The sequence below is a fragment of the Odocoileus virginianus genome, chromosome 22 (assembly GCF_023699985.2).
Source record: "Odocoileus virginianus isolate 20LAN1187 ecotype Illinois chromosome 22, Ovbor_1.2, whole genome shotgun sequence".
In the NCBI taxonomy this organism is placed as follows: Eukaryota; Metazoa; Chordata; class Mammalia; order Artiodactyla; family Cervidae; genus Odocoileus; species Odocoileus virginianus.
Window position 1 is genome coordinate 23,834,082 of NC_069695.1, and position 17,445 is coordinate 23,851,526.

General features: G+C 49.8%; 1 protein-coding gene across 5 annotated transcripts in view; it reads left to right on the forward strand.

Annotated features, from left to right (window-relative positions):
* Positions 1 to 2,183: 2,183 nt before the first annotated feature.
* GATA6 (GATA binding protein 6) overlaps positions 2,184 to 17,445 on the forward strand; it is a 33,635-nt gene continuing 18,373 nt past the window's right edge. The window contains exons 1-8 of one of the 5 annotated variants that reach the window (XM_070452732.1): positions 2,184 to 2,879; positions 3,233 to 3,309; positions 3,964 to 4,075; positions 5,510 to 6,681; positions 10,935 to 11,101; positions 14,741 to 14,866; positions 15,926 to 16,013; positions 16,106 to 16,209. In XM_070452732.1, coding sequence (XP_070308833.1) covers positions 5,553 to 6,681; positions 10,935 to 11,101; positions 14,741 to 14,866; positions 15,926 to 16,013; positions 16,106 to 16,209 — 1,614 coding nt within the window. In that variant the 5' untranslated portion in view covers positions 2,184 to 2,879; positions 3,233 to 3,309; positions 3,964 to 4,075; positions 5,510 to 5,552. Of the gene's footprint in view, positions 3,310 to 3,963; positions 4,076 to 4,677; positions 4,784 to 5,509; positions 6,682 to 10,934; positions 11,102 to 14,740; positions 14,867 to 15,925; positions 16,014 to 16,105; positions 16,210 to 17,445 lie in introns of those variants that run through there. The other 4 variants (XM_070452733.1, XM_070452730.1, XM_070452731.1 and 1 more) reach the window with 4 other exon arrangements.

Below are 17,445 nucleotides of genomic sequence, written 5' to 3' on the forward strand. Positions count from 1 at the left end.
CAGCGCCTGACGCCCGGAGCCCGGGACCCGGCGGCGGGCAGGGGGCTGGGGGGCCCAGGGCACACGGTGGGGCCACCTCCAGGCTGCGCGCGGCCCACGCTTCCGCAGCCGCCGCCACCTGACGTTTCTAAGCAGTATTTCGGGCTTTTCAAGAATTAAAACAACAACAAACCCCATCACCATCACTGTCAGCACTCTCTGGGCGATGACCTGCGTCGGAGTGACAGCGGTGGAGTCCAGTCGGGGGTCGAGCCATCCCACCCGGGCGAGTGGGCCCGGGCCCTGGAGGGGGTGGAGGGGGGCGCCGAGGTGACCCCGTGTCCTTCGCCCAGAGCGTCCCCAGGGAGGGAAGAAATATGGTTATAGCGAGAAGGTCCCGTAAATCTGGTTTGAAAAATAAAAACCAAAACTAAAAAAAGAGAAAGAAAAGAAAAAACCTCTCAAATTAAAACCATGCTGTTAAGTCAGAAATTGCATGTATTCGTTTTCTTCCTTAAACGTCGCTGGAGCACCCGAGATTGGTGAAATGACTGAGGATGCGCTGCCGTTTGCGGGGGTGATCGCGCGTCCTCTCCGGGTCTCGCGGCTCCTCCGGAAGCGGCGCACGACGGGCCCCCCCGTCCCCGTCACCCTTCCCCGTTTGGCCGCCAGGCCCCCGCCCCCCGCCCGATTGGCGACTGGGTTCGGCTGGATTCGAGCGGCGAAGAACGGTGTGGCGCGCGCGGCCCAAATAAATCAGCCCTGGGGACAGGCCGCGCCCGGGAGCCAGCCCCCCTCCAGGGATGAGGAGGGCCGCTCGGGGAGGCAGGCTAGCTCTGGAGGGGCCGCTCCCTGGGTCTCAGTGGTCGCGAGAGGAACGATTTCGTTCCAGATTAGCCAATCCCCAAGGAAGAGAGAGGCGTTAGGAAAAGAAAAGGAAAAAAAAAAAAAAAAATAAAGAAAGAAAGAAAGAAAGGAAGGAAAGGAAACAACTTTTAAGGACAGGACCGTCTACCTGGAGCACTTGGAGGCCTTCGCCAGCTGTTGCGACGCCCTTCTTCCTCTGCGCCCCCTAATATCCCCCACCTTCCCGGACCAGCTGGGGCTCTCAGAGCAAGCTCGGAGCGCCGGGCCTGAGGCCCCTGGGAGGGTGGCTTTGAAAATGTGCTGTTCCCCAGGGGTGTTGTCCCCAGGGCCAAAGTCGACGCGTTGGGAAAACTGCAAACTGAAAGGGTCAGGCAATCTGGCTTTCTGTCTGAATCAATTCCATGGGTCAAACAGTTTTATTTCTTAGTTAATTGGCAAGAAAAACAAAACCAGTCTTTAAAAAAAAATTTGTGACCTTGCAAGAGAGCAAACAATTACCTCCCTGCCCCCACCTTTGTTCTGAGCAATACTCAAACGCGATCGGAGTTCTGGGGTGGGAGTGGGGGTGGTAAAATGTCAGGTCCTTTCTCGAGCCTTAGAAATCGCACATAGTGAAGTTGGTGTGCGTCCCGCCTCTCACCTCTGTCCCGGCCGTGCGGGGGCCAGGGCACCCTCTCCCGGCTGCTGCGGAGTGGCCGGAAAAGCAGGTCTCTGGGGATCATCTGTTGTTCAAAGAAATTTACACGGTCACCCCCGTAATTGCAAATATAAAGAAATACACACAGCAGGAATCAGTTTCTTGCGGGGGGGGGGGGGGGGGCTCGGTCTCTTTGGGGTTCAAAGTTGGAGGCCATTCACAGCCTGTATTCCCAACTTAACCAAAGGATTTATTTGTTAACTTGGTTTCATTAGAAATCACTTCACTGAGTATGTATTTTTTTTTTTTAAACTTTGCTTTTGAGAACAGACCTCAGAAACATTTAAGAACCCCTGGACTCAGAAAATCAAATGCCCACAACCGTTCTGTAACGGCTTACAGATGAGCTTTTGCAAAACAGTCTGCGTAAAAATTAGGTCGGAACTCAGGTTAAAAAAAGAAAAGAAAAAAGAAAGGCATTGGAAGCCCTGGTCGGAGTTAAGTGGACGGTGGACGCCGGGTTATCTGTTTGGATAGATGCATTCGATCGAACCCAGGTTAAAATTTAAAGCCCCTGGATCCTGCTCCAGTCGCTAGTCTCCTTTCCAGAGTTTTCTGCCTTCAGTCTTTCGGAATTGCGGCCGCGCTGAAACTGGGAGCTGCCGCAGTGATCGGGGGAGGCAAAGAGGAATGTAATAAAAGTGACTAAATTGGATGAGAACGGTTTATGGACCTTCTCGGTAGCAATTTGAAATTCAGAAGTGTTTAGCAGCAATTTACAATGAAGAATTGGGGAAAAAAAAAAGAATCGCCGACTTTCTCCATTCGGTTCCCTCCTCCCTCGGGCTGCCAGGCCCTGTCCCCTTGTCCCCTAGGACCCACAGGTTCACAGTTACATCCAGAGGAAACATATATTTAGCCAGGAGGTCTCATGATCTCTAGAAACCCTATTTTACTAAGCCTCTACCTAACTTGGTTCCATTCTGCTGAGGCGCCTCTCCCTTCCCCAGCTGGAAACACACACACACATATACACAAACACACACACACACTTCAGGGAGACTGACCTTTAGAAAATCATTTACTTCGATTTACCTGAAAAAAAAAAATGTAAAAATCCATTCCCACAAAACAACTCCTCTTGCCCTAGTTAAAACTCTCTCTCTCTCGACAGCCTCCCGAGGTCACATCTGTTGGGAAAAATCCTTTTTGCGAGTGAAAGGGAGCGAGACATACATCACGGCTCCTGCCGAGGACGAACCTGCGGCCCCGCGACGCCCTGCTGACAGATCGGCGCTGATAACCCCGCGACGTTCATTTCCAGCCCCTCTGCCGGCCAAGGACCGTATCAGTTTGTACACAATTGCGATAACCATTTGGAGGGAGCGAAGAAGGGGTGTGTATGTGAAGGCGGGGGCGTGGGGAAGAGGTATTTCTCTCTGGGACCGGGGAAGGTGACCCCCTCCTCTTGCCAACGACTAATCTGAGACTTACCTGAAGTTCTCCAGGGAAAGTTCAGAGGAAACGGGACACCCAAACTCGGAGAGCACCTCCGGGCGCGACTGGTGTGGAAACCCCTTTCCACTCTGCGCGCTTCATGGACTAACCTTTCGTGCACCGTGACCCCGAATTGAAAGTTTCAGATTAGCTGGGGAGTGCAGATGGGAACCTCCTGAAACTTCCCAGGAATTTAGCACATTTAGTAGGACAGAGATAGGGAGCTGGACACTCGAGTTCTTTCTTTCCTAGATCCCAGGAGACGAGACCCCCGACGGCCACCACGACCTGAGCCCCAGAGTCTCGAGAAGAGATCGGGAGAGTTTAAGGTCGGTCACACACAACTGTGGAGCAAAAAGGCTCATTTACTGGGTCGAGAGGAGAGGGGAAGGCCGGCGGAGGAAAGCATGGCCCCCTCTTATTCGGGGGAAGCGCTGACCCGGGAGCTGGCGCGTCGCTCCGGCTGCGGTGGCTGCGTGGGGTTGTGTATGGTCAACTCCTCCCGCGCCATCGCCCTCCCCTCCCCCCCCAGCCCGCCCCCTTGAGCGCGCGTGTAACGGAGGGCGGAGGAATGGGTGTGGGTCGCCCGCCAGATCAGGCGTTCTGCCACCTCCGCCCCTCCCCCGGCGTCCCCGGGATCGGCGCCCCCTGGATGGACGGGCCTCCTGCTCCCAGGACGGCGCTCGCGGCTCAGCTCACACACGCAGGCTGCGCGGGGCTCATTGTCTGCCGGGGCGGCGCGCTCCCCTCCCCCCGCCGCTCGGCGTCCCCTCCCCACCCTCTTTTCTCTCCTCCCCTCGCTCCCTCCTCCTCCTCTTCACCTCCAGCGCCCAGCTGCTCGCAGAGCGCAGTTCCGACCCACAGCCTGGCACCCTTCGGCGAGCGCTGTTTGTTTAGGGCTCGGTGAGTCCAATCAGGAGCGCAGGCTGCAGTTTTCCGGCAGAGCAGTAAGAGGCGCCTCCTCTCTCCTTTTTATTCACCAGCAGCACCGCGCAGACCCCGGACTCGCGCTCGCCCGCCGGCGCCCTCGGCCTCTCTCCGCGCTCGGGAGCACCCTCCACCACGGCTGTTCTCCATGCGCAGCGCCCATCCGAGGTTCGGCTGCTTCCTCTCTTGCCCTAACTCCCCTCTTTCCTCCTCTGCACCTCCCCTCCCTAGTCGCAGGCCCCTCGGCCTCGGCTCTCCGGCCCTCTGCGGGCCGCGATTGGCTCCGGGGGTGTCTACCTTCTCCATTCCCGGCAGGCTCCCAGGTTCCCGGGACACCGCGGACCAACTTCTGGTGTCTTTTCCTCTCCCCGAAGCGCTTATCTGCGCTCAGCCTTATCTCAGAGTTATCTTGGCGCAAAGGGGCGGGAGCCGGCAGTCAGGCAGGCAGAGAATTCTTTCTTGCTATCTAGCCCGGGTCTGTGTGTGGGTATTAATTTTAGTATGGTTATCTCCGATGAGCCGAAGCGATTTGAGGAAGCGGCCCCGAGAAGGCCAGTCCGGCTGCGTTCACCTCCCTCCTCTACCCCCTCCCAGTCTCCCTGTCATTCTTCCTGCTCTCCCCTTTGGGGTGGCCTCGGCTCCGGGGCGGTCTCACGTCCCCCCCACGCCACCCCACCCCACCCCACCCCACCCCCCCCTTGCATTTCCCCCTCCTTTTCTCTGCACTCCGCTCCACCCCGCGACGTCCGATTCCAGAACGGTCTGGCCTTTCCGTGGCTGGGGATGACCGCGGGGTGGGTCGGGGTGGCCTGGCCGGCGTGGCCCAGCCGGCGTGAGCGCACGCGCTGGCGGCTGCATAAGCAAGCGGTACCTAAGGTGCGTGGCGCCGGGGACGTGGGGGTGGGCAGGAGATTCCGGCCCCACGGACATCCCGCACAGCCTGTGTGAACCTAAGGTCTGAGACTCCGGTCTCCGCCCTGGCGCCCCACCTTCCCAAGGCTGGGTTGTATTTCACTCCGGGGCTCGCGTTCTGTCTCGTCAGCGCAGTCCAGGAAGCTCTGGGAAAGCCCGAGTAGGAGAACGCGGCGGTTTCGTTTTCGGGGGACAGGTTGCCTTCCCTACGCTAATGATTTTCACGCGGGCAGCCCTCACCCCGAGGCATTTCGGGCGAGCGACCGCGGTACGGAGGAAGGATAAGGCGGCGCAGACACGCATGGCTCCTTAAAAAGTTCCTTTGTGTGTGCCATTGGCCCGGAGGGAGCCACTTTGGGGCGGAAGGAAAAGCTCGGCCAGTCTCCCATGCACCCTTGGGATCTGGCGCGCGCGGATGAAGGATGCTGCGTCGGGGGTGGGAGGGGAGCTAGAGGGGATACAAGCCTTGCGGGTGAGGAGGAGCGGGTATCCTGGCCGTGGGAGGACCCTGCAGCGGTTGCGCAGGCTCCATGCTCCTTCCCCACACCTGGTACCCGGGGCAGAAAATGGGATTTTTGAGGAATCTCATTAGCTGGAGAGAAGAGTGGAGGTGAGATGCGGGGCAGCCCGCGCCTTTGATAAGTCCTTCCTAAAATTTCCTTTCTCGACCCTGTCTCCCTCCCCATCTAGTCTCAGGAGCTAAAAGTCAGTTTGCAGCGGCGCAGGACCGTGGATGGCCTTGACTGACGGCGGCTGGTGCCTGCCGAAGCGCCTTGGGGCCGCGCCTCCTGCGGACGCCAGCGACTCCGGAGCCTTTCCAGCGCGGGAGCCCTCCACGCCGCCTTCCCCCATCTCCTCCTCTTCTTCCTCCTGCTGCTCTCGGGGTGGGGAGCGCGGCCCGGGCGGCGCCAGCAACTGCAGGACGCCGCAGCTCGACACGGAGGCGGCGGCGGGACCCACGGCCCGCTCGCTGCTGCTCAGTCCCTACGCCTCGCATCCCTTCGGGGCTCCCCACGGACCTTCGGCGCCGGGGATCTCGGGCCCCGCGGGCGCCCTGTCGAGCTGGGAGGACCTACTGCTCTTCGCTGACCTCGACCAAGCCGCGACCGCCAGCAAGTTGCTGTGGTCCAGCCGCGGCGCCAAGCTGAGCCCTTACGCGCCCGAGCAGCCGGAGGAGATGTACCAGACCCTCGCCGCCCTCTCCAGCCAGGGGCCTGCAGCTTACGACGGCTCGCCCGGTGGCTTCGTGCACTCGGCGGCCGCCGCCGCTGCAGCCGCGGCCGCCGCGAGCTCCCCGGTCTACGTCCCCACCACGCGCGTGAGCTCCATGCTGCCGGGCCTGCCGTACCTACAAGGTGCGGGCGGCGGGCCGGCCAATCATGCGGGGGGCGCGGGCGCGCATCCCGGCTGGCCGCAGGCCTCGGCCGACAGCCCCCCGTACGGCAGCGGAGGCGGCGCGGCGGCCGGCGGGGCAGCGGGGCCCGGCAGCGCCGGCTCGGCCGCGGCTCACGTCTCGGCGCGCTTCCCCTACTCGCCCAGCCCACCCATGGCCAACGGCGCGGCCCGGGACCCCGGGGGCTACGCGGCGGCCGGCGGTGGGGCCGCGGGCGGCGTGAGCGGGGGCGGCGGCGGCCTAGCGGCCATGGGCGGCCGCGAGCACCAGTATGGCTCGCTGTCGGCCGCGCGGCCGCTGAACGGGACGTACCACCACCATCACCACCACCACCCGAGCGCCTACTCGCCCTACGTGGGGGCCCCGCTGACGCCCGCCTGGCCCGCCGGACCCTTCGAGACCCCGGTGCTGCACAGCCTGCAGAGCCGCGCCGGAGCCCCGCTCCCGGTGCCGCGCGGCCCCGGCACAGGTAAGGGGCAGGGTCGCGCCGCGGCGTGCGGGTTGGAGGGCGCGAGGCGGGTGTGGAGCAGCTTTCTGACCTGGACCCTGTTTCCGGGGCTTTCCTGGTGTGGGTGCCCGGGGTCCTGCCCCGTTGGGATGGTGCTTCTGTTTTGCACGAGAGAGACTAGATGCGCCGGTACGCCTCAGGCCAGGGACTGCAGTGGGCCGTTGGGAACAGTGAGCCCAGGAGGGACTCGACAGGGCCTGAGCCTGGTCGCAGACCCCAGTTTTCCCGGGTTTCCACCCGGGACTCCCATTTGGGAGGGTGACTTTAGGTGAGTGCTGAGCGTGGCAGTCACCCTCTCAGATAGAGTCGTTCCCAAGTCACCTCTCCAAAGGTCGGGAGTTGAGTGTGTTTTTCTCAAGGACAGTGTTTTTATTAAAAGAGCTCCGCGGTGGAAAAAAGGACCTAGTTGGCATCTCCCTGCCACTCTGGGAGGGGAGGCAGAGAGGTCAGCCTCGTGACTGTCCCGAGGGAAAGCTGGTGGAAGGGCCCTTTCGCTTGGCATCAACAGGCAGGGTGTCTGCGGCTGCTGCTCCCGTCTGCGCCCCACCCCCAGGCTGGGACCAGGGGTACGCCAGCACCCACACCTATTCCTCCGCCAGAGTGCACGCCAATAATTTTTCAGTTTCCAATCCCACTCATGCTTTCCATTCCAGTGTCTGGGGGCAGTTTGGAGTGAGCTGGGAAAAGTTGTCAAAATTCCTGCAAATGCGCGGTCTTGAAGAGCGTTTGTCCTGCTCAAGCGGGAGGGTGTGAACTGTTGTCTGGCCCGACAGAGGCGTTTTGGCTTCTTTCCTTAGCCGCAGGGTTCTGGATCCTTCTTCGTGCATTCAGGGGTCTGTCTTTGTATTTCACGCGTTTGATATAACTTGACAGTTTCCTAAGACAAAAAAAAAAAAAAAAAAAGACTTTTTTGGCCCATTGCTGCTTTAAGGGGTGTTGTGGGTGTCAGAAGGTGGCAAAGACAAGGAGGCCTTTCAGCCTAAGTTATCCCACCTGGGACTTGCACTCCCCAGGGCTGGGGTCCTCCATTTAGGACTTTTGGGGGTCCTAATTAGTGAGGGTCAAGTGAGGCACAGTCAGCCTTGTGCTCAGGGACAGTCTGGGAATACCAGTGGCCTGAAGGTGAAGGATCTGACTCGAACCTCCGTCTCTCAGTAACACTGGGTGGAAAATCTTTACAGCCTGTGGGTCTGTGTGTAGATTGGGGGCGGGGAGGGGCCCCGTTGAGGTTTGGAGACTGGAGAAGACAGAGCCAGGTCACCCTTGCTGCTGCATGGGGACCCATGTCTGGCTCCTGGGAGCAGAGAGACTGGGAGACAGGATCTTCAAAGGATGGGGAGGAGGTGGTGGTTGGGGTGTGAGGCGCTTGTCAAGTCAGGAATCCAGCAGGGAATCTGAAAGGTGGTGTGAATTGGGTTGGGGGCAGTTCTGCCAGCCTGGCGGACACACCTTAGCCTGACCTCCATTTCCCTTTGCCCCGTTTCAGCATTTCAGGGGACAGAGGAAGAGCAGCAGTCCAAAAGGCATTCTGCCTTGGGATGTTTAAACTGATTGGGGGATGGTTAAACTGATTGGTTCTGTGGAGAAAACCCTTTTAGAGGGGTTGGGTGCAGTTACAGACAAGTTATAAGTTATTTCATTTGAAATGTAGTCTATCCTTTCACTATTTTTTTCGCTTTCTGGATAGGATGCTGCAAAGTTACAAAAGTCTTGCATAGAGTCAGAATTTTTTTTTTTTTTTTAATGGAGAGGTGTTTGAGAACACCAATCTTTTGCGTAAAGAGTCTTTTAAGAAGGCAGGAAGCTGCTGAGAATAAGCCAATCTGGGAGCTGGGGAGATGAATGACCCTAATTTTGCTTGTCCCCACAGGTATTCCCCTGCTAGAGAGACCTTGACCCCCAGCCCCTCTCCTCCCAGGTTCCTGATTCTCTGCTTCTCCAATCTGATTTAAAAAAAAAAAAAAAAATGGAGGCACTCTTTTAACTGATTTGAGTGAATGGCAGGGCTCAGTGCGAAGGCAGGGGTGTGGTTGAGTGCCCTGGGAACCTGGTGTATTCACCTCTCCCTGGTGCTGGTGGGTGTGTGGTGGGGAGGCTGGGGGTGAGCTCTGTCTCCAGAGGCCAGTGCACTTCCAAGCTCCTGCTGAATTGGGTTCCATTCTCAGTCTGGGGATGACTTCACCCTTCTCCCCAGAGTCTGTCACTGCCCGGGGCACCCAAAGCAGACAAGTTAGGATGAATAGGGGGCCTATTGGGGGCCTGTTGGTGAGAGAGCTTCCAGCACAGTTAGATTTTGTGCTTTATAAAAAGTCGCATTTTGCTTACTTCGGTTGTAAAATCGAAGCTACTGAAAGACGAGCAGGAAAAGTATGGAGGGAATGGGAACTGTAGATTTTACTTAATTAAAAATAGGCAAACTTCCTAAATTTTATTTATCCAAGCAGGGCTTTACATTTTGTCTCTAGGTTTTCAGCTGACCAAAGAGATTTACCTGGGGTGCTCACAGTCTTCTATTGGGAGTTTCTTTATTGTTCCCAGCCTGTGAGAAGGAGGCCAGGCATGGGGCTGGGTTCTCCAGGGAATGCCCCACTTCTCCATGGAGAGGGGCTCTGATAGGTAACATTTTAAAGTCAACAACAAAGACAAATACCTTGTTTAACTTCAGTGTCCTTGAAGTCCTGAGCATTTTACTGATTACCGTAGTCAATAGTGGCTTTTAGGGCGGAGAAGAATAAATCTTTGTGATGTGTTCTAAGTTGCAGTATCCCCATGACAACTTTGAACTGGGGTTATGGGGGGTGCTAGTTTCCTTTAAATTTATTTCTCGAGGAGGAAGGAAACTTGTTTTGCAGGGAAAATAATATTAATTGAATTAAATAATTTTGTGCATCCAAATCAGACTGAAATATCTTTGCAAAAGCTGATGATAGACACAAGCTATAAACCAACCACTGATGAATAGAAAGAAAAAGAATTGAAAGGTTTGCTAACACAGTCTTCAAATAAACTCTAAAGTGTAATGTTTATTTACTTTAAAATTTGATTCAAAATGCCCGTTGAAGAAAGCTAAATTGTAACATTTAAATTTTGTGTAATATAAATAAATCTAAACAGTTATTTTAAAGGAAATATTTTTTAAAGTATTTTAAAAGTACTTGATAAGTACCCATCTCACTTTAGTTGATTGTTCATATTTAGCTGATTTAAGGGGAAATAATAAATGTTAAAATCATTTACTCTGAAGGCTTTTTTTTTTAAAGTTAGCAGGTTTAGGTTAATTATGAACTTTGGAAAACTAACCAAACAGTAAAATGACAAATATTAATTTAAATAGATGACATAAGTTGAAATTTTAGTGTAGGAAAGTAGGAAAAACTTTGATTTAGCACTGCAACAGTGCTGGTAATTTTCTCAATCCATTCAGTATCCACCGTTTGTAGAAATTTTGTAGACTGTAGCAATTAGACCCATTTTAAAATCATAATATTTTAGTGTTTGGTTTTTGTGACATGAAAATCAAACTAACATTCATCTCTGTTCTTACAAATTTCTTACTGTGTTTCCCCCCAGGAGTCATTATTAATTAATTGGCAAAAGTGCTCAAGAACAGTATTCTAATTTCAGTTGTCTGTTCTTTATGGAGGAAAAGGAAGAGTGGTAGTTATAGAAAATACTTTCAAAAAATTACTTGAGATAAAAGAAGACAGCCTGGTTATGTCCCGGGGTATTTGTGGAGATATTTGGGGTTGGCTGGGGTGAGCGATCACTGTTAATATTGCAAAGCTTGCTCGGGTTTTGGCAAGTGGTATATTGTAATTATGATGGATTTCAGTTTTGAAAAGCTTGGGAACAGCGGGAAAGGAGAGGTCAGGGGGCCCACACCGACTTCCCCACGGCTCATCTCAACTCCGAGGTCCTTGGGGAGACGGAAGACGGATGATCCGGGCCGGGCTTCCAGCTCTGTCACCGGACTTTGCAGGGCTTTTCACGGGGCGCGCCCAGGGGTGCAGAAGTATTGGACAAATAATTGGTCAACAGATCGGTCGCGGTGACATCAACAGCCGGCTCCCGGCCGGGCCGAGGAGCAGAAAGGCCGGGTGGGGAAGGGCGCAGGAGCGGGCCCGGGGGGCTCTGGGTGCGGATTGGGGGCTTCGCGGGGTCGGGCCGGCAAGCGCGCGCGCGCGGCGGGACCTCATCGGCCTCTCGTCCCGCAGACCTGCTGGAGGACCTGCCCGAGAGCCGCGAGTGCGTGAACTGCGGCTCCATCCAGACGCCGCTCTGGCGACGCGACGGCACCGGCCACTACCTGTGCAACGCCTGCGGTCTCTACAGCAAGATGAACGGCCTCAGCCGGCCCCTCATCAAGCCGCAGAAGCGCGTGGTGAGTGCGGGCGCCGCCCTCCCCCGCGGCCCGGCCGGGAGCCGCGCGCTGCCCGCGGGGCCCGGGTCTCCCCGCCCGACCCGGCCCGCACCTGTGCCCGCGGCCTAGAGCGGACCCGAATTGGGGGTCCTGGGTAGTTTCAGCGCCCACCGGGGCAGATCGTCCCCGAAACTAGCCACAGGGGAACGAAGGCAGCCCTCTGCTCAAATTCACACAGGGAGTGACATCCTTAAATGAAAAAAAAAAAAAAAAAAAAGGAAGGAAGGTGTGGTGTGCTTCTGCCTTTTAAAAAAAAAGTACCAACCCCCTATCTTTACACATCTCTAGATGTACTTGCAAATGCACTGAAATAGTTTTGGAAGGAGATCCAACGAATGAGTAATGTTAGTAACCACCAGGGAGAAAAACTGAGGCTACAGCCCCAGGTCGGGTTAAGGCTTCTTTTCACTGTGGACTCTTGTCTGGTTTGGAGTCGATTCTTAGCTAGCTCCTCTGTAACATCCCGTAAAATGGACGTTTAAAATGGAACCCACAGCCCTCTTGTCCCCACAGGCTTGTCTTGAATCCCTTTGACTCTGTCCTTTCCACCTCTGGGCCCCTTCCACCTCTTCAGACTAGTTTTAGCTCCAAATTCCATCCGTCCTTTGGATTGTCCTTGAGTCTAGTGAAAAATTTATTTACTCTAACTTTTGTTATTTTGAAATCTGGCTGTTCAGAGAACTACTGATCATAGAACTTGAGGGGAAAAAATGCAGTCTGCACATTTTTCTCAAGTGGAAGATTTTCACCATCCCAACACGTTTCACTATGATTTAAAGTGTGAGAATTTTGATTTTCTTCGGGGATTAATCTCTTATTGTCCCCTGTGTTTTTAAGAAGGAAAGGCTATTTACTGCTGTCATGATTAGAGAAAATAAATGAAAGCTTTCACACGCCCCACTGTAAGGCTAACATTTGTTTAGCCAAGTACTGGTACTCTAATACCTTTTAAAGTAAAATATTTTACAGTTAGATGCCAGACATCTTAAGTATCCAAGTAATTTATTTAATTGTTATACTCTAATTAGCAGGAACAAATGCTACACATGTTGTTTGTGTTAAATAGATTAGAGTGAAATTGCATCACAATGTGAGTCTGCCACCTTAAAGAGAAGCAATTAGTTTTATGGTTGTTTTGTTTTTAATGCATTTAAAATAAAGTGGCCGGGGTTAATTTAATGAGTGTATGTGCCTTAAACTTGTTAGTCACCCACAGCTTAGACTTTGCTTCAAAGGGCATCCTTAACTTCTGTGCCTGACTCCCATTGGTTTTCATTTTTCTTACATGCATCATATTTAAAAAGTACTGCTGGTAAATATTCCAAGGAAGTTCCTTGTTTTCATGCATTAGCCAGTGTATGAACAATGAAAGTGATTATTATTTTTTTGGAAAGGCACATTGAACAGAGTCCTGGCTGAGCCCGGAAAGGTAACATTTTTCTCAAGATTTAGCAAAAAATTGGCAGAATAGTAGCCATTTCATTTCTAGTGGCATTTTAAATTTGATAACAGGAAACACAAAACCCAGTTTTTTTTAACATCTCTGAATCTATTAGTTTTCCTTCTGTATGGCAGGTGTCTTGGCAGTGACCAAGGTCCGACAATGTGCTTTGTAAATGGGTTATAAATGATACCAATTGAAGGGCGTGTCTATCAATTAGTTCTCCCGTGGGCTTCTTATTTATGGTTTTGCTGGATCTAGTTAGTTCTCAGACATAGAATGTTGAACCCAAGTTTGTTTAGCTAGCAGTACAGGACCAATCACGGTGAATTTGAACTTGTAATACATTGCAAAATAAGAGATTTATGGTGTAACTTGAATTCCTTGTCAGTGATGAATATAACTGAGATCGCTTGTTACAAGGAACTTTTATAACCTGCTCACCTTCATTTCACATGTTTATGGGGACTGGCTTCACTTATGATCTGCAGTTGACAGTCATAAAGTTCTTTGTTATAATGGCAAATCCTGATAACAAGTTTGCCTCACATTGGCTCCAAATTCCACTGCAAACTATCATAAATGGCCTGTTTATAAAATGAACTTTCCTGTCCCTAATTTACTTATTTCATATTTATGAAGAGAAAGGAGTGCTCTTCTGGGAAATTATTCTCTTTTAAGGATAAAGAAAAAAAAAGAAGCCCTGATGTGTAAGATTTCATGTTTTCATCATTTTAACAAAGCAAATTCCCAAGTACTTCTATCAGCCAAACATACTCGTTTCCACCAAAAGTCAAAGTGATTCTTTCTTAGCACCGATTTCTTAAAAACGTGGCAGTGCTAAGAAGCTTCCCAGTGTCTCTTTGGTTTTACAACTTGTCTGTAAAGAGTGCTGTAGCAATAACGACCTGAGTTGTAAAAACAAAATTCAATTTTTAGCTTTGACTTTGCCAACAAAGATTTTGAAAATCTCTGTCTTTTAATCTGAATAGTTAGTACATGCTCAATCTGTGTTTTTGTTGTGTATTCTTTATAACTTCTTTTCTTAAATTAATCATCATGGCCAACTTCCCTAATTCTATATCTTTCAACTTGTTTTGGTCTCTGGATTTTCCGCATAGGTTTTTTTTTTTTTTTTTAAACTGAGGTCATAGCAGATTTTTTTAGTTGCCTATCTAGGTAACTGAAAAGCAAATTTAGATTTTTGTCATTCTAGGTAGGAACTTAGACTAGCTTAAAAAGTCCCTCTTTATAATTCACACATAACAGTTCAGAGGAGATAAACTCCACATAAGGATGTTATGGGTATAAAGGAAACATAAAAATCAGAGTGACAGATAGTTGACCTTTTCTGATAAATTTAACCCTTTGTACTGAGAAGGAAAAGGCAACCCACTCTAGTATTCTTGCCTAGAGAATCCCAAGGACAGAGGAGCCTGGCAGGCTTCCGTCCATGGGGTTGCAAGAGGTTGAGATGATTTATCGACTAAACCACTGCCACCACGTGAGGAAAAGTACTATACTGACAGGGTAAATCAAATATAACAGCATCACCAAGAGAAGGCCAGCACTAACACAGTGTTGTAGAATTTGGTCATCCTTTGGAGAATGGATAATACAGAAAATTCAGGCAATAGGCGATCGCGATGATCATTAATGAGGTGTATTAAAATATATTTCTTTACAAAATTTTTGTGCATCTTCCAAAATTCATTTATATTATATATAGGCTTTTCTACAGTTTCTGGTTTATTCCTCTGCACATATCTGAGAAATAGACCTGGTTATCTCAGTTTTCAGATGAGGCAGAGACTCCCCAAAGCCACTTAACACATTGCCAGGCAGTTTGTGACTGCATTTCTTCACTGAGACCTCTGACAATAACAGTGAGCGCAGGCATTAGCTAGTATTGTGACTGCTCTAATCTATGCTAATGAGCTGGGGCAGATCAATTGATCTGTATTAGATGGAGCACACTTTGGTCCAGGAAGGTCAACCTAATTACAGGTCAAGGTTTTTTTTTTTTTGCCTCAAGGGGGACTGCTTATTTATAATAAGCAGGTACATGCTTGTTGCTGGCAGGGACATGACACATGGACGTGTGTAGCGTATACGTGAAAAGCACTTATGTCTGTCCACCCTCTTGTGCTGCTTTCTAGCCTTCCTCCCGTCGGCTTGGATTGTCCTGTGCCAACTGTCACACCACGACCACCACTTTGTGGCGCAGAAACGCCGAGGGCGAGCCTGTGTGCAATGCGTGTGGACTCTACATGAAGCTCCATGGGGTGCGCCACCTTCTCCACTTCTGTGTATACACCTTCAGTGTCTTCTTTGTACTTAGTTTCAGTTTAAAAAAATCAGCAAAGGAGCGGGCATGGGGTGAAAGATCTGATTTTTGTATATGCATGTTTGTGAATCTAGGGGCCTGTTAATTGTCCTAGGAACTATTATCATACTGGTAAGAAACAAAAAATGCTGCCAGTTAAACTCACACACATCCATAGTCAGACATCCAGATTGTAGAAATACCAAAATATGGAAATATGTATTTTTAGAACTGATACAATGGTAGTAATCTTTTTTAAAACTGTAAAATTGAAGTCTAGTTGATTTATAATGTTGTGTTTCAGATGTACAGCACAGTGATTCAGTGATCCCCTATGTGAATGTGTATATTCTTTTTCAGATTCTTTTCCCTCCTAAGTTATTACAGAATGTTAAGTATAGTTCCCTGTACAGGAGGTCTTTGTTGGTTATCTATTTTGTATATAGTAGTGTGTATTTTAAAGACCTGTACACTTAAAAAGAAAAAAGCACGGAACCTACTAGAAATGCACATTAACTAGTTTATAGCTTAAAAATGTGAATGCGCTCAAACACATCTATACAGAAGAGTCATAACATTGGGTATCTCTAGTTAAAAAGATTTTGCATTTTAAGCATAGCGCAAGATATTATAAAATATGCCAATTTTAAAAAGAAAAATAACCTTGGTATATGTAGAAAGAAGAATGCATGATCTCTTTGAAATAAAAATACGTAATTCAGTGGTTTCACTCTGTAATTGAAGTTGTTTAAAACAATAAATATTAAGTTGAGGGAAGAGATTCTACTTGGCAAATCACCCCATTTTTTTTTTTTCCTGGAGGAATCTTTGCATTTGATGGGGGAAAGTGTAGTCTTTGTGCAGTTGGAATCTATGAAGTGTGTATAAAAATTGGATTGAAATTTATGCCAAGTTCTTTTAAATGGGGGCTTTCAGTACTGACGTTCGGGCTTTTTAGTTTGGTTTTTCTGCAGTATAATATTTATTAAACTTATGGCCTATATGAAAAAATTTTTAGGTGCCTCGACCGCTTGCTATGAAAAAAGAGGGAATTCAAACCAGGAAACGAAAACCTAAGAACATAAATAAGTCAAAAGCTTGCTCTGGTAAATATAAGAAAATGCTGTTTGACTGTAAAATATTTGCCAACCTTAGTAGAGTATATGTGTATTTATGAGGTTAATTTTGACCGTTGCAGGTAATAGCAATAATTCTGTTCCCATGACTCCAACTTCCACCTCTTCTAACGCAGATGACTGCAGCAAAAATACTTCCCCCACCACACAACCGGCAGCCTCAGGGGTAAGTGTTAAAACAGCATAGACTATTTCTGAACTAGTGAGTTGCTCTCCTGTATATTATCTCCAATTTTATCTTATCTGGTAGTACAATAATCTAAACCAACAGTTCAGTTTAGTTAGCTGATACCTAAGAATAGTTTTTAGAGGAAATTACATTTAAATGTCAACAAAATGACAAACTTAAGTACTTTACAAACCTCTTAATTAAGATCTATATCATTTTTTTATGGTTGAATTAACCTAAGTAAAAGCAAGGAGTTTGGGTTTGAAGTGCTTTAAATTGTTTTATTTCCAGGTTTTTATCTGAGTTTATATATGTGTGTGTATACGTACACATGTATGTATATCAATATATTTCTAGTGTAGATCAGGAAAAGTACCAGCTCCACGGTTTTTGTGTATCCCAGTGCCCATGACATTTAAATTGCTTTTGCTTATCTTATCAACATCTTCCCTGGTGGCTCAGTGGTAAAGAATCTGCCTGCCAATAGACGCAGGAGGTACAGGTTCGATCCCTGGATTGGGAATATCCCCTGGAGAAGAAAATGGCAACCCACTCCATTATTCCTGGAAAATCCCAAGGACGGAGAAATCTGGCGGGCAATCCATAGGGTTGCAAAAGAGTCAGCCGAGCAACTAAACAGCAGCAAATCTTATTGACTCCAGCCTTCTCTGTTCTCCTCTTCTCTTCCTTCTTTCCTTTTTTCTCTTTTTTTGGAAATCATCTACCCAAAGTAAAACGTCATCACCATGAGTCACGTGCTGCTGTATTCATTGATCTTCGCCTAACTGTTGATCCTCTGCTGGGCTGGGCAGCCTTGCTTTCTTCTAATGTTCCTTGATTGTACCCAGGCTTATTTCTGCCTTGTGATCAGCCTGTGAGCAATTGGGTTTGTGAGAGATTCACACCCCTACGAGGATGCCTGGGTTTTGGAGCAGATCACAGTGTTACTTTCAGTGAAGCCTTGATTGAAACTCAGTTTTTCTCAAGTGAAGAGCACTTTCCCACCCTAGGGTTTCCCAAATTTACCTGGAATGCCCTTTAAAAATGACCCAGCCGCACCCTGGCCCTCAGAGATGCAGGCTGGCCCCCGGGGCTGCCGGTTTTCTCAGAGTGTCCCGGGTGAGGATTACACTGAGACTAGTTTAGGATGAAACATTAGCATTAAAATCCCTATTTAGTAATTCTTTTCTCCATTGAATTTTGCTTTATTTGGGATACTTTGAAATACTACAG